Source organism: Oncorhynchus clarkii, chromosome 1, assembly GCF_045791955.1.
Source record: "Oncorhynchus clarkii lewisi isolate Uvic-CL-2024 chromosome 1, UVic_Ocla_1.0, whole genome shotgun sequence".
Taxonomy (NCBI): Eukaryota; Metazoa; Chordata; class Actinopteri; order Salmoniformes; family Salmonidae; genus Oncorhynchus; species Oncorhynchus clarkii.
In genome coordinates this window covers 29,172,533-29,187,657 of record NC_092147.1, presented here as the reverse complement: position 1 = coordinate 29,187,657, position 15,125 = coordinate 29,172,533, and the positions used below count along the sequence as shown (strand labels likewise).

Genomic DNA, 15,125 nt, shown 5'->3' with positions numbered 1-15,125 from the left:
AACATTAGTCAATATACAAGTTACTTAAAATCTGTTTGGAAATAGCGCTTTCACTGATTTCTGAGATAATAGCTGAGATAGTAGCTTATACTGTCTAGTTCCACAGAAATGTGATTTCCACCATTTAAAACATGCTCAATTAGATACATAGTAGCTACAGAAACTTTCAGAAACATTTATGTGCTTTTTATTCCTTTCTGATATGTACACAGCATAGTCTAAACAGCTTTCTCTATCTCTTTCGCTCTCGCGCTCTCCAGAACACTGCGGGTGGGCGAGAAGCCAGAGGTCCCCTGCATGAGTAACTGTAACTGCTACACCTCATCAGTCAGCCCAGTATGCGGCTCCAACGGAGTCACCTACCTGTCCTCCTGCTTCGCAGGCTGCACTACAACAGTACGTACAGGCATCTACCCTGGAAGGCTTCCACCCTCATCTCCATTTTTTTATGTTTTTTGGAGTTTAGTCAGGGTTTTAAATTACTTTTGAGCGTTTGAATAATAGAATACACAAGGTGTGATTTAGAAATGTGATTGTGCATCGGTAGTTTTTCTCTTGTTATGTCAGTCACGGACAGTCACTCAATTAGCCATGTTAGCTAACAATTTTTAGATCGGTAAGTTAGTCTTGCCAGTTATCTAAACCTGTTGTCATTATGGCCAAACACCGACCGGGCCCTATTGATTTTGTTAGTCACTCTCACTCAGATATCATATTAACATGGCATATGTCATGGCAAAATGTGTAGAGTTACAGGAAATTAGCTTTAAAACTGCAAACATGTCTCCACTTCATGGTAAAATGGATACAATTGTAGGAAATTAGCTACAAAGCTGAAGGAAAATTATCTCTGCCCCATGGCAAAATCAGTAGAATTGCATGAGATTTTGGTGTAAAATTGCCCAATTTCTCTCCACCCCATGACAAAATGCATACAACTGCAACACTGTTTCTATGCCTCATGACAAAATTGCAGGAAATTTACTTACAAACACCAAAAAATTGGCCAACCAAATCTTGCTTAGGGCACCCAAAAGGCTAGGGCTAGCCCTGGCTACTGGTATAATGCATTTATGTAAGAGAGTTAAGTAGTTTATCTGCACAAATACAGTACCAGTCAAAAGTTTAGACACACTTTATTTTACTATTTTCTACATTGTAGAATAATAGTGAAGACACCAAAACTATGAAATAACACATATGGAATCATGTAACCAAAAAAGTGTTCAACAAATCTAAATATATTTTATATGTGAGATTCTTCAAAGTAGCCACCCTTTGCCTTGATGACAGTTTTGCACACTCTTGGCATTCTCTCAACTAGCTTCTCCTGGAATGCGTTTCCAACAGTCTTCAAGGAGTTCCCACATATGCTGAGCACTTGTTGGCTGCTTCTCCTTCAGTCTGCGGTCCAACTCATCCCAAACCATCTCAATTGGGTTGAGGTCTGGTGATTGTGGAGGCCAGGTCTTCTGATGTAGCACTCCATCACTCTCCTTCTTGGTCAAATAGCCCTTACACAGCCTGGAGGTGTGTTGGTCATTTTCCTGTGGAAAAACAAATGATAATCCCACTAAGCGCAAACCAGATGGAATGGCATATTACTGCAGAATGCTTGGTAGCCATGCTGGTTAAGTGTGCCTTGAAATGTAAATAAATCACAGACAGTGTCACCAGCAAAGCACACACACACCATCACACATCCTCCTCCATGCTTCTCGGTGGGAACCACACATGCGGAGATAATCCGTTCACCTACTCTGCATCTCAAAAAGACACAGCGGTTCTAAAATTTGGACTCATCCGAACAAAGCATAGATTTCCGCCGGTCTAATGTCCATTGCTCGTGTTTCTTGGCCCAAGCAAGTCTCTTTTTATTATTGGTGTCCTTTAGTAGTGGTTTCTTTGCAGCAATTTGTCCATGAAGGCCTTATTGACGCAGTCTCCTCTGAACAGTTGACGTTGAGATGTGTCTGTTACTTGAACTCTGTAAAGCATTTATTTGGGCTGCAATCTGAGGTGCAGTTAACTCTAATGAAGTTATCCTCTGCAGCAGAGGTAACTCTGGGTCTTCTTTTCCTGTGGCGGTCCTTATGAGAGCAAGTTTCATCATAATGCTTGATCTTTTTTGCGACTGCACTTGAAGAAACTTTCAAAGTTCTTGAAATTTTCAAAATTGACTGACCTTCATGTCTCAAAGTAATGATGGACTGTCGTTTCTCTTAGCTTATTTGAGCTTTTATTTCCATGATATGGACTTGGTATTTTACCAAATAGGGCTATCTTCTGTACACCACCCTTACCTTGTCACAACACAACTGATTGGCTCGAACGCATTAGGAGGGAAAGAAATTTATCGAGGCACACTTGTTAATTGAAATGCATTCCAGGTGACTACCTCATGAAGCTGGTTGAGTGAATGACAAACGTGTGCAAAGCTGTCATCAAGGGAAAGAGTTTTGATCTCTTCACTATTATTCCACAATGTAGAAAATTGTAAAAAATACAATTAAAATAAAAACCTTGAATGAGTAGGTGTATCCAAACTTTTGACTGGTACTGTAGATTGGTTGCACAATCAGTTGACTGCATGTGTGGGGAAGGATGTGGGTACACAGACCCGCGAGCCACTGAGGTCCCTTATGAGTTCAGATCTTTTGTGGTCCCCACCCCTATCAAAGTGGCCCATCCCTGGGCTATATGGTCTTCATTTTTACACCTTGCTCTGTAGTCAGATGCTTATCCCTGTGCAGTGAACCGAAGCCCCAAAAACCTACCTATAGAGAGATGGGAGACTGTTTTGTTGTCTCTTTGTTAATCTGGCTTTTTGTCACATAATTTAAGACAGTAATACTAACGCAGATGCATCTATTCTCCTGTCTTCAGAATCTGACAGGGTGTACATGTATATCCAGTGACAGCGAGATGGCCACAGCTGTCCCAGGGAAGTGTCCCAGTCCAGGCTGCCAGGAGGCCTTCCTCACCTTCCTCTGTGTCATCTGTGCCTGCTGCATGATCGGCTCCATGGCTCAAACACCCTCCGTCATCATCCTCATCAGGTAACCCCACTGGCACTCACCTTACCACCATGCTATACCAGTAGAACCCAGTCAACCTGTAGAGAGGTTTTACATTACTCAGAGACAGCTCTCTCTTTTCTGTGTGTAACAAATACTGGTGTCTTTTCTTCCTAGGACTGTGAGCCCTGAGCTGAAATCATATGCTCTTGGAGTTTTGTTTCTCTTGCTGCGACTACTTGGTAAGTTACAGTACTGTTAGACTTGCATCTGAACTAGTCAGGTTGCACTATTACATTATTTTGTTTATAAATCAAACATACTGAGGTTTCAGATGCTATAGTATTGATTTCTCTACACACCTGTTCTGTAGGATTCATCCCCCCTCCTCTGATCTTTGGTGCTGGGATTGACTCAACATGCCTTTTCTGGAGTACAGAGTGTGGGGATAAGGGAGCCTGCCTGCTGTACGACAATATCGCCTACAGACATCTGTATGTGAGCCTGGCCATTGGTCTTAAGGTCACCGCCTTCATTCTGTACACCACTACTTGGTACTGTTTACGCAAGAACTATAAGAAATACATCAAAAATCACGAGGGCTATACAACACCAACCGAACTGTTCCCCTCCAGTCTCACAATGGACAACATGAAGGATGGGAGTCAGAACCCAAACAGGACAAAGTTTATATACAACCTAGAGGACCATGAGTGGTGCGAAAATATGGAGTCGGTTTTATAGTTTCTGAACCATCAAGAGGACTATCTGCGACCTTCATAATTCTCTTGAAGGATTATCGTCTTTCTGTCTTTCTTTATTTATTAAATGATAGAACATGTTTTTTATCTGAAGTCCTATTCAGGCTCTGGAAGACTGTTGCTGCTCTCTTCTCCAAATTGGTAACTTTTGATAGAGGCCATTTTGTTTGTAGAGGTGTTATCAGCGAGGATGTCGTCCAGTGCCAGTAAACTCTGTTGTGATTGTTAGTAGAATACAATTACTGTCTGGTTCTGTCCTGCTCATAGCTGATTAGATGGTCAATATTATACTACTGTGGGCGCCATACTCGCTTGAGTATAAAATGGATCCAGTCAGTGAAAATGACAGGTCCTGTTCGGTCAGTATTACTATGTGTTACATCTCGTTCCGCCAGGGAGCTAATATATAAGTGTAAATGATTCGGTGTTGTGTAATTTACGTTTTACTTTGATGAAACGAACAGAGCACTTTCTCATGTACTCTATATAGTAGAGGAAGTAGAACGCTTATATAGGACGATAGTCTGAAGTTACTGTATGCTTTCAGTGTCAGAATGCAGTTCAGAGGAGGTAGCTGAAATGGTGTTAATGTCAGCATACATTGTACAAAAACAGTACTCTTGCTGGAACAGAAAGACTGTTTTTGACTATGAACATAGAATACAGTTTGTCTTACTATGGGTTATCTTATATTATTCATATCCATTTCTATCATTGTGAAAGAGATACTGTATATCTGTCTTTTTGCAGACTCATTTCTGAAGGGTCTTCAAGTTGTAAACATTTCTTTGCTTTTTATTTGCCTAGTTTATTAAACCCTAATATTTTTTAATATGAGGGATTACTAGATAAGAATATTATTTATGTTTGGGGGGGGACCATAGCTTTTGGACCATAGTGGAAAAGCAAAGATTGGAAAATCAACAAGTATTTTTGTGTGTGTTGTTTTGACATACCATATCTCTTCAAGCTAAACCATGAATATTACAGTTTATATATTTGTACTTGTGAGGTTCAGAATATTTAATTAGAGTTAACTAAACTGAGATGATAATATAATAATTTGATATTTAATTATTAAGACATTTTTAGTTGGAATCACATATCAGATGGGAGCCAATGTCATAACAAGAAATGAATAAGAAACAAACAATGAACAAGATCGAAGCAAACTAAAACAGGGGCTTTTCATAGGGCAGAGTAACACTGCTTGTTGCTTTAGGCATGCAGAATCTACATGTGAAGTCTCACAAAAGGTACTTGGAGTAATTTACATGCAATGGCTGATAATCCTACAAGGTAATAGGCGTTCTTATTTTGTTATCCCTTGACATATTTATTTGAAAACCCTCAAGGCTTGATGGCACATCTAACTTCTTATTTTCCATTTTCTCTACAGTTAAAGTTTTGGCATTGTCCCTTTTCTTACACTTTTTTGTATGGCAATATATCATTTATTTTACTCTGGAAATAAAATATTTTTCAGAAAATAAACCAGACATGGTGTCATTTTCACTTTATTTCTTTACAGAGACAATGTATGTACTGACATGCACTGTACGCGTAGGCAGAGAAATGAATGATCTGTATATTTAATATGTGTCTAAAGCACTCAGCAATCAGCCCTCTTTATTCTGATGTCCAGGTCCTAAAATAATTAAAATACAGGTGTAATGATTGATTTCAGTTTGTCAGAATATATTTATATAGCTTCCCAGAGCATATGTATGACCTATTGGTACTTTGTACTTGATGTATGCTGAGTGTCTTTTGAAAATGTAAATGTACAACTGCACAGTGCTTTCATCTGGTCAGCTTGGTAAGTAGATTAGAGTTATTATTGATATGACTTAGATTCTCTTTTGAGCCATTGCAGATGAACTGAGTTAACACTGGTGGAGGGGAAGAGAATGCAAGGCGGCTTAGAGCTAATCATCACTCTACTCTACACACTCACTCTACACACTCCAAAAGGTTAAACCCAAAAGGGTTCATCTGCAACCTGGAACCAAAAATGCTTCTTCAAAGGGTTCTCCTGTGGGGACAGCCAAAGAACCCTTTTAGATTCTAGATCACACGAGGTTAGTGGCACCTTAATTAGGGAGGGCGGGCTCATAGTAATGGCTGGAACGCTATGAATAGAATGGTGTCGAACTCACCAAACATATTTTCCATGTGTTTGATGACATTCCATCCACTCCATTCCAGACGTTATTATGAACCCTCCCCTCAGCAGCCTCCTGTGTTCTAGATAGCATCTTTTTTTAGTTGTAGCCATCAGAGCGTTTGGCAAAACAGTAGGACAGACACAACAGAATCTATCAGCCCACATGACTCTCCACTCCTCTGGCTGGAGGAAACAGGAAAAATAGTCTTCACATCCCTCTATGTTTAAGCTGGAGGTTTTCCATGTGTCCCCTGTGTGCAGTATTGTGCCTCTATCTTTAAAGCAGAAAAACATTGTGCTACAAAATGGCCTCACAATTTCAGTGTGTGCATGTTAATAGTTCTTCTTTGATAGCCCTTATTTGATAGCCCTTGATAATGAAAATAATAACAGAGGAAGTGGTAGAACATTGCAAAGATTGTAACATTATGGGATGTGTTTGATGATGCTTTCACACACACACACACACACACACACACACACACACACACACACACACACATATACACACACACAAACACATATACTGTACAGATAAACAAAGCAAAATTATTTGCCTGGTTTGATTTTGCAGCATCTTGAGACTGGCATTCAATTATTGGTGATTTATCAAGGATGTATTATGCTTTCCCTCTGTTTCCTGTATTTCTCCTTAGAATCAAATATTACTTGCAGCCCTAATGCATTTTTAGATTAATCTGTATGTTGCAAATCTGAAAGCACTTTTTCCACATGTTGAAGTGTTATAGCCTTGTTCTGTGTTACAGCCTTAATAGATTAAATGAAGAAAACATCCTCAGCAAGCTACACACAATACCCCATAATGACAAAGCGAAAACAGGTTTTTAGAAATTTTTTCAACTGTATTAAAAATAAAAAAAGATAAGTATTCAGACCCTTTGCAATGACAATCGAAATTGAGCTCAGGTGCATCCTATTTCCATTGATCAACTTGAGATGTTGATTGGAGTCCACCTGTGGTAAATTCAATTGATTGGAGATTATTTGGAAAGACACACACCTGTCTATATAAGGTCCCACATTTGACAGTGCATGTCAGAGCAAAAACCAAGCCATAAGGTCGAAGGAATTGTCCGTCGAGCAAAGAGACAGGATTGTGTTGAGGCACAGACCTGGGGAAGGGTACCAAAACAATTCTGAAGCATTGAAGGTCCCCAAGAACACAGTGGCTTCCATCATTCTTAAATGGAAGGCATTTGGAACCACCAAGACAAACTGAGCAATCTGGTGAGAAGGGCCTTGGTCAGGGAGGTGACCAACCAAGAAGCCGCTGGTCATGCTATAAGGAAGCCACAAAAGGCACATGACAACATCTAAAGGACTCTCAGAACATGGGAAACAAGATTCTCTGGTCTGATGAAACCAAGATTGAACTCTTTGGCCTAAATGCCAAGCGCCACATCTGGAGGAAACCTGGCACCATACCTATGGTGAAGCAGGGTGGTGGCAGCATCATCCTGTGGGGATGTTTTTCTGCGAAAGGGACTGGGAGACTAGTCAGGATCGAGGGAAAGATGGACGGAGCAAAGTACAGAGAGATCCTTGATGAAAACCTGTGCCAGAGCGCTCGGGACCTCAGACTGGGGAGAAGGTTTACTTTCCAACAGGACAACGACCCTAAGCACACAGCCAAGACAACGCAGGAGTGGCTTCGGGACAAGTCTCTGAATGTCCTTGAGTGGCCCAGCCAGAGCCCGGTAACATCCAAAGGTTGAATAATTAACAGTATTTCTGTATTGCAAACATTTGGATTAGTCTGTGGGTATTTAAAGAACAATCATGTCGAATTTGTTAATAATTTGTGATGTAACTAAAGACAGTCTAACAGCATAACTGCATCTCTGAATGTATATATTTCCCAGTTGTCAGGGTCACATCAAAATGTTGTGGAATGTATATGTTTAAATATGAAACTATTTGTGAGAAGAATGTGATGTTAGCCTTCTAAATGAGAGAATTGTTTTTCATATGAAGTCTTAACCAAGTCAGTGGCCGTGCCCACATCGGCATCATGGAACCCCCTTTTCCCAGAAGTGTATAAAACCCACTTCCGACAAAATTTACATTAGGCCAACGAGACCAACAGCGTGAGCTGAGAGGGACATAATGGCTAGAACTCTGAAACTTTCAGCAGAGAAGAAGAAAATCTCTACAAAACGAAAGACTACAAAGGAACATTCAGTCTCTGCAGCTGTTTAAGTAAATGAGTCTGGTAAATGCGAAGGAGAACCAACGGGTGGTATTTTGATTGATCCATTCTGGAGAACATTTCCCTATCAAACGATCATTGGTACGTCTGACATATCTATAATAACAGACACTTGTTTTTTTATGTATTATTTCTTACATTGTTAGCCTAGGAAATCTTAATTCTTATTACATACAGCCGGGAAGAACTATTGGATATAAGAGCAACGTCAACTTACCAACATTACGACCAGGAATACGACTTTCCCAAAACAGATCCTCTCTTCAAACCACCACCCAGGACAAGGCACCACCCAGGATCTAATCCCAGCAGTTGACCGAAAACATTGGCGATGCAGAAGGGGCAGATGGAGCGGTCTTCTGGTCAGGCTTCGTAAACGAGCACGTCGCTCACCACTCCCGAGTATACTACTCGCCAATGTCCAGTCTCTTGACAACAAGGTAGACGAAATTCGAGCAAGGGTTGCCTTCCAGAGAGACATTAGAGACTGTAACATTCTCTGTTTCACAGAAACATGGCTCTCTCGGGATATGGTGTTGGAATCGGTCCAGCTACCAGGCTTCTCCATGCATCGCGCTGACAGAGATAAACACCTCTCTGGGAAGAGGAAGTGCGGGGGTGTATGCTTTATGATTAACAACTCATGGTGCGATCATAACAACACGGGAACTCAAGTCCTTCTGCTCACCCGCACTAGGATTTCTTACAATCAAATGCCGGCCATTCTACCTACCAAGATAATTCTCATCAATTATAGTCACAGCTGTGTACACCCACCTCAAGTGAACACCAAGACGGCCCTCAAGGAACTATATACCGGAGGTTGCATTTATTGTAGCTGGGGATTTTAACAAAGCAAATTTGAGATCAATGTTACCTAAATTTTAACAGCATATTGATTGCAAGACACATAGGGCTAATACTCTCGACCACTGCTACTCTAACCTCCGCGATGCATACAGATCCCTCCCCCGCCCTCCCTTTGGCAAATCCGACCATGAAGCCATCTTGATCGTCCCGGCTCTTAGACAGAAACTTAAACAGGATGTAATAGTGACGAGAACCATTCAACGCTGGACTGACCAATCAGAAGCCACGCTCCAAGATTGTTTTTATCATGCGGACTGGAATATGTTCCAGTCAGGCTCAGAGAACGACATTGATCTATGCGCTGACTCGGTGAGTGCATTTATAAATAAGTGCATTGGAGATGTTGTAACAACTGTGACTATTAAGACCTACCCTAACCAGAAACCGTGGGTGGATGGCGGCATTCGCGAAAAACTGAAAGCGTGATCCACCGCATTTAACTATGGAAAGAGGTCTGGTGATATGGCTGAATATAAACAGTGTAGTTATTCCCTCCGCAAGGCAATCAAACAATCGAAATGCCGGTACAGTGACAAAGTGGAGTTGCAATTCAACAGCTCAGACACGAGACGCATGTGGCAGGGTCTACAGAAAATCACAGACTACAAAAAAAAATAGACACATCACAGATACCGACGTCATGCTTCCAGACAAACTAAACACCTTCTATGCCCGCTTTGAGGATAATACAGTGCCACCGTCGCGGCATGCTAACAAAGTCTGCAGCCCACCCCTCTCCTTCTCAGTGGCTGACGTGAGTAAAACATTTAAACATGTGAACACTCGCAAGGCTGCTGGCCCAGACGGCATCCCTAGCCGCATCCTCAGAGCATGCGCAGACCAGCTGGCTGGTGTGTGTACGGACATATTTAATTGCTCCCCATCCCAGTCTGTTGTCCCCAGAAGTTTCAAGATGACTACCATTGTTCCTGTACCGAAGAAGGCAAAGATAACTGAACTAAATTACTTCCGCACTGTAGCACTCTCTTCTGTCATCATGAAGTGTTTTGAGAGGCTAGTCAAGGAGCATATCACCGCCACCTTACCGGCCACCCTAGACACACTTCAGTTTGCATACCGCCGCAACAGGTCCACAGATGACGCAATCGCCATCGCACTGCTCACTGCCCTATCCCATCTGAACAAAAATAATACCTATGTAAGAATGTTATTCATTGACTACAGCTCAGTATTCAACACCATAGTACCCTCCAAGCTCATCATCAAGCTGGATGCCCTGCGTCTCAACCCCTCCCTGTGCAACTGGGTCCTGGACTTTCTGACGGGCTGCCCTCAGGTGGTGAAAGTAGGAGACAACTTCTCCACTTCACTGACCCTCAACCCTGGGGCCCCACAAGGGTGTGTGCTCAGCCCTCTCCTGTACTCCTGTTCACCCATGACTGCATGGCCATGCACGCCTCCAACTCAATCATCAAGTTTGCAGACAACACAACACTGGTGGGCTTGATCACCAACAACATTGAGACAGCCTACATGAAGGAGGTGATGGCACTTGGAGTGTGCTTTCAGGAAAACAACCTCTCACTCAACATCAACAAAACAAAGAAGATGATCGTGGACTTCAGGAAACAGCAGAGGGAGCAACCCCCTATCCACATCGAAGGGTCAGCAGTGGAGAAGGTGGAAAGTCTTAAGTTCCTGGGCGTACACATCACAGACAGACAGACTGAAATGGTCCACCCACACAGACAGTGTGGTGAAGAAGGCGCAACAGCGCCTCTTCAACCTCAGGAGGCTGAAGAAATTTGGCTTGTCACCCAAAACCCTGACAAACTTTTACAGATGCACAATCGAGAGAATCCTGTAGGGCTGTATCACAGCATGGAACGGCAACTGCACCGCCCTCAACTTCAAAGGCTCTCCAGAGGGTGGTGCGGTCTGCACAACGCATCACAGGGGTAAACTACCTGCCCTCCATGACACCTACAGCACCTGATGTAACAGGAAGGCCAAAAAGATCATCAAGGACAACAACCACCCGAGCCACCAGCTGTTCACACCGCTATCATCCAGAAGGCGAGGTCAGTACAGGTGCAACAAAGCTGGGACCGAGAGATTGAGAAACAGCTTCTATCTCAAGGCCATCAGACTGCTAAACAGCAATCACTAACTCAGAGAGGCTGCTGCCCACATTGAGCCCCGATCACTGGACACTTTAAATAAATTGATCACTAGTCACTTTAAACAATGACACTAAAAATAATGCCACTTTAATAATGTCTACATATCTTACATCAATCATATCACGTGTATATACTGTATTTTATACCATCTATTGCACCTTGCCTATGCCGCTTGGCCATCGCTCATCCATGTATTTATATGTACACATTCACCCCTTTAGATTTGTGTGTATTAGGTAGTTGTTGGGGAATTGTTAGATTACTTGCTAGATTTGTGTGTATTAGGTAGTTGTTGGGAATTGTTATATTATTTGTTAGATATTACTGCACTGTTGGAACTAGAAGCACAAGCACTACGTTACACTCACATTAACATCTGCTAACCATGTGTATGTGACCAATAAAATAAGACTTGCTATTTCTTTTTAAATGAGCGGCTGTTCATGTGCAAAGTATTAGCATTTCCATGAGCCTAGTTATCAGCTGTGTGTACAATAGTGGAGTCCTTTGTCTTTTCTCCCACTCTTTCTTACCTGCCCCTCCCTTTTCATTTGATATAACAAGCTGTTAAAGTGGTTTAGTCCACTAGGGACTTTTCATTGTATCATGATAATAACCAACGCATAGCCTATCCTGTGTGTGTTTATGTACTTCTGTGTGATTATTTAATTAGTTAGTAAATAAATAATTAAGGCAATTGGTATGCCGTTGATTCATAATTTATGCTACTGTTTGTGCAGACATCCAGGAGTTTGCAACATTCAGAATATGACTGATGAGGTAATATATTAATAAGACTGTAATCGATAAGATATGAAAATATCTGACGGGAGTTAAATCCGGGAAATAGTTTCTCTTTAAACAACATTTTCCTGTGGTGCCCCAACTTCCTAGTTAATTAATGTTTACATGATTAGTTTAATCACGTAATATTTACACATAGAGAATTGATTTGATAATATAACAGTCTTCACATTATTATAGTTCAAGACATGACAAGCCCTTAACCAACAATGCAGTTCTAAGCAAATACCTAAAAAGAGATAAGAATAACAAATAATTAAAGAGCAGCAGTAAAATAACAATAGCAGGGCCAAAATATACGGGGGTACCGGTACAGAGTCAATATGTTGAGGTAATTGAGGTAATATGTACATGTAGGTAGAGTTATTACACTTACAACCTGGGGGCGGCCCGTCAGGATGTCCAGGATCCAGTTGCAGAGGGAGGTGTTCAGTCCCAGGGTCATTAGCTTAGTGGTGAGCTTCAAGGGCACTATGGTGTTGAACGCTGAGCTGTAGTCAATGAATAGCATTCTTACATAGGTGTTCCTTATATCCAGGTGTGAAAGGACAGTGTAGAGTGCAATAGAGATGGTATCATCTGTGGATTTGTTGCTCCCTGGAGTACAAACTCTAATTATATTTATAGTGCAAACTGTCACTATCATCAATTCCTGTCATCCCTATCAACAACAAACAAGACCAGACCCATAGGAAATTAGGGTTATAGTCAGACTGCAATACACAGATAAATATTGTACACAACATTGTTACCACTGGATCTGTAAAGCATTGGATTCAGTAATCTGTCATTGGTTCTACACACACACATTTGCTTTGGGTTAAGATAAAGTGTTTCATGTAAGAATCGACAGGAAGGAATAGCTCTTTTGTCCTGCTGACAGATATCTTGCTTTTTCCCTCAGGTGTAAACCATTGGCTTTGTACCACAAAAAAACAACTGCGTGCAATCAAGGATTACAATGGGCAACCAACACTGTGGACATCCAACACTGTATATGGTCTCTGAGAAATTGACTATTTTGTGTGTGTGTGTGTGTGTGTGTGTGTGTGTGTGTGTGTGTGTGTGTGTGTGTGTGTGTGTGTGTGTGTGTGTGTGGTGATCCATCAGCTGCTAGGGCATTGTATCACACTACACATCATTAATTCATTAATTTAGGAATTCATCGTAGAGGCTAATTTCTCCTGAGCCTCTAGTTTGTGAAAGTACATACTACTGTAAAACATTTTATAAATCAAACTACTGCCTCTGTAATGTAGCAGAAGTCTACCCCTCAAGTCTAGTCTATTGAAGTAGTTCCAGGCCTTTTATGATTGCAAATCACCCCCCAAAAAAACTTGTTTTAAGTAAATACTTATTCTATTTCATCTTCAGGATATTCTTCAAACACAAACTTTTATCTTGGTTTTTAGTATTTTTTACACATACACAATTCATTAAATCACCCAATTTGATCTGATAATTATATTAATTAACAGTTTAATCCTCCTATGGCAAGTGTTTTCGTAATCAAAGATCACAATGTAATTATAATTTGTAAGAGCTTCAAAATATTTAGGAACATACAGGACACATTTCAAGAGCTATAGGAGTACACTCACAGTGTTACCTTGAACAAAAATCATCATATTCTCAAATTAGAGTTCACTGCTAAAAAGCAACTGATTGCAGCTAAAAAAAACCCCACCATTTTGGTAATTCCAACCAATTGTTGACATAGATTGTTGATTTTTCTACTGTGGGTTTTAGACACCATTGTGTCAGACAGCACAGTGAGACCCTTCAATAAAGGAGAGAGGCTCATGAATACCAATGGTATTGGTTCGAGCATCATAGACACCTCAATTACTAACACACTCCTCGACATGTATCACACTCTGGATCACATCAAAGCCTGACAAACGCAATTATAGTTAATCAAACAAAACCTATTTTGAATGTAAAACCCATGCATGATCAGCCTCTGTTCATTCCATCCAGTGCTCTCAAACAAATGAATGCTTCCCCTTGTGAATCAAACACAGCATCACAAAACATGACAGTTTCAAACTGCAAAGTGCAAACAAAAAATAAGGATGAATTACCATTTTTAGCATCACACTTAAATTCAGGCGTTCATATTCAAAGTAATGTTTATATTTTGGCCCAATGGAGGTTGACTGGGTGACATTTAAAGGAAAAAGAGAGGTTGATGTTAATTGGGTTACTGTAGAGGTCAGAGATTGATTTCAGAGAGGTTTGCATAGTTGAGATATGGCCCACAAACAATTCTGTAAACAGTGATTGACTTTTGTGATGTAAAGAAAAACTCTTCACTCTGTTTTTCGCTACAGTATGTGGTTTGGGTGGTAAATAAAGGCAAAAAAAAGTAACAAAAAATATATACTGCATTTGTTATTGCTGGTTTTTGAATCCAAGTCTGCTTTAGAGCCATGGCCTCATGAAATCAGATGTGGTCTAAAGGCTACAGTTGAATAAATGAATGCCTATTGCTCCCTGGAGTACAATTGGATAGACATGCGTGATACACAATGGAGACTGAGCAGAGAAAATGTGAAATTGCAGTAGACAGTGCTGGATATTCACTTGATGCTTTGTGTTACTGGCATTTCTCTCCTCTCTTGGAAAACAGATCCACGAATCTCATTAATTTAGTCAAGTTCAGCCCACTCAAGCAGTTATTTTGTCTATGAGTGTTTTGGGATTCAAACAGGTTCTAAACATGATTCAAACATGGGGTTCAAGAATGTTGAGCTGGTACATGGTCTACTGGTAGGCAACAAAATGACCTGTCCTTAGCTACAATGCCTTAAGTTATTTATTTAGTTAGTTCAAGTTGCCACAGAGAATAAGAAAAATCCCTGCAATATACTGTCACTGACTTCAAAAACACACCAAGTTAATCTCAACTGGACAGCCTTTTTTGCTCCATTTTAAATCCCAAAGCATGTGATACCAAACATCTTGTAATGTTTACACACATTAAAAGAGACAGCAAGTATTTTAATGAGGACACTACTAATCCACATCTTTAATCCCTACAGCAGCCCTTGGCGGTAGCCAGGGTTATGTCACACAGGTACAACTGACATTTAAGATGCTTACTGTTGTATCTCCTTGACCATTTGAATT

At 40.9% G+C, this 15,125-nt stretch overlaps 1 protein-coding gene across 1 annotated transcript in view; it reads left to right on the top strand.

Moving 5' to 3' along the window:
- Positions 1 to 5,277, top strand: part of LOC139402892 (solute carrier organic anion transporter family member 3A1-like) — a 49,485-nt gene extending 44,208 nt beyond the window's left edge. Inside the window, exons 7-10 of the mRNA XM_071146777.1 lie at positions 261 to 396; positions 2,887 to 3,059; positions 3,195 to 3,259; positions 3,391 to 5,277. Coding sequence (XP_071002878.1) covers positions 261 to 396; positions 2,887 to 3,059; positions 3,195 to 3,259; positions 3,391 to 3,761 — 745 coding nt within the window. The 3' untranslated portion in view covers positions 3,762 to 5,277. The remainder of the gene's footprint in view (positions 1 to 260; positions 397 to 2,886; positions 3,060 to 3,194; positions 3,260 to 3,390) is intronic.
- The last annotated feature ends 9,848 nt before the right edge of the window (positions 5,278 to 15,125 follow it).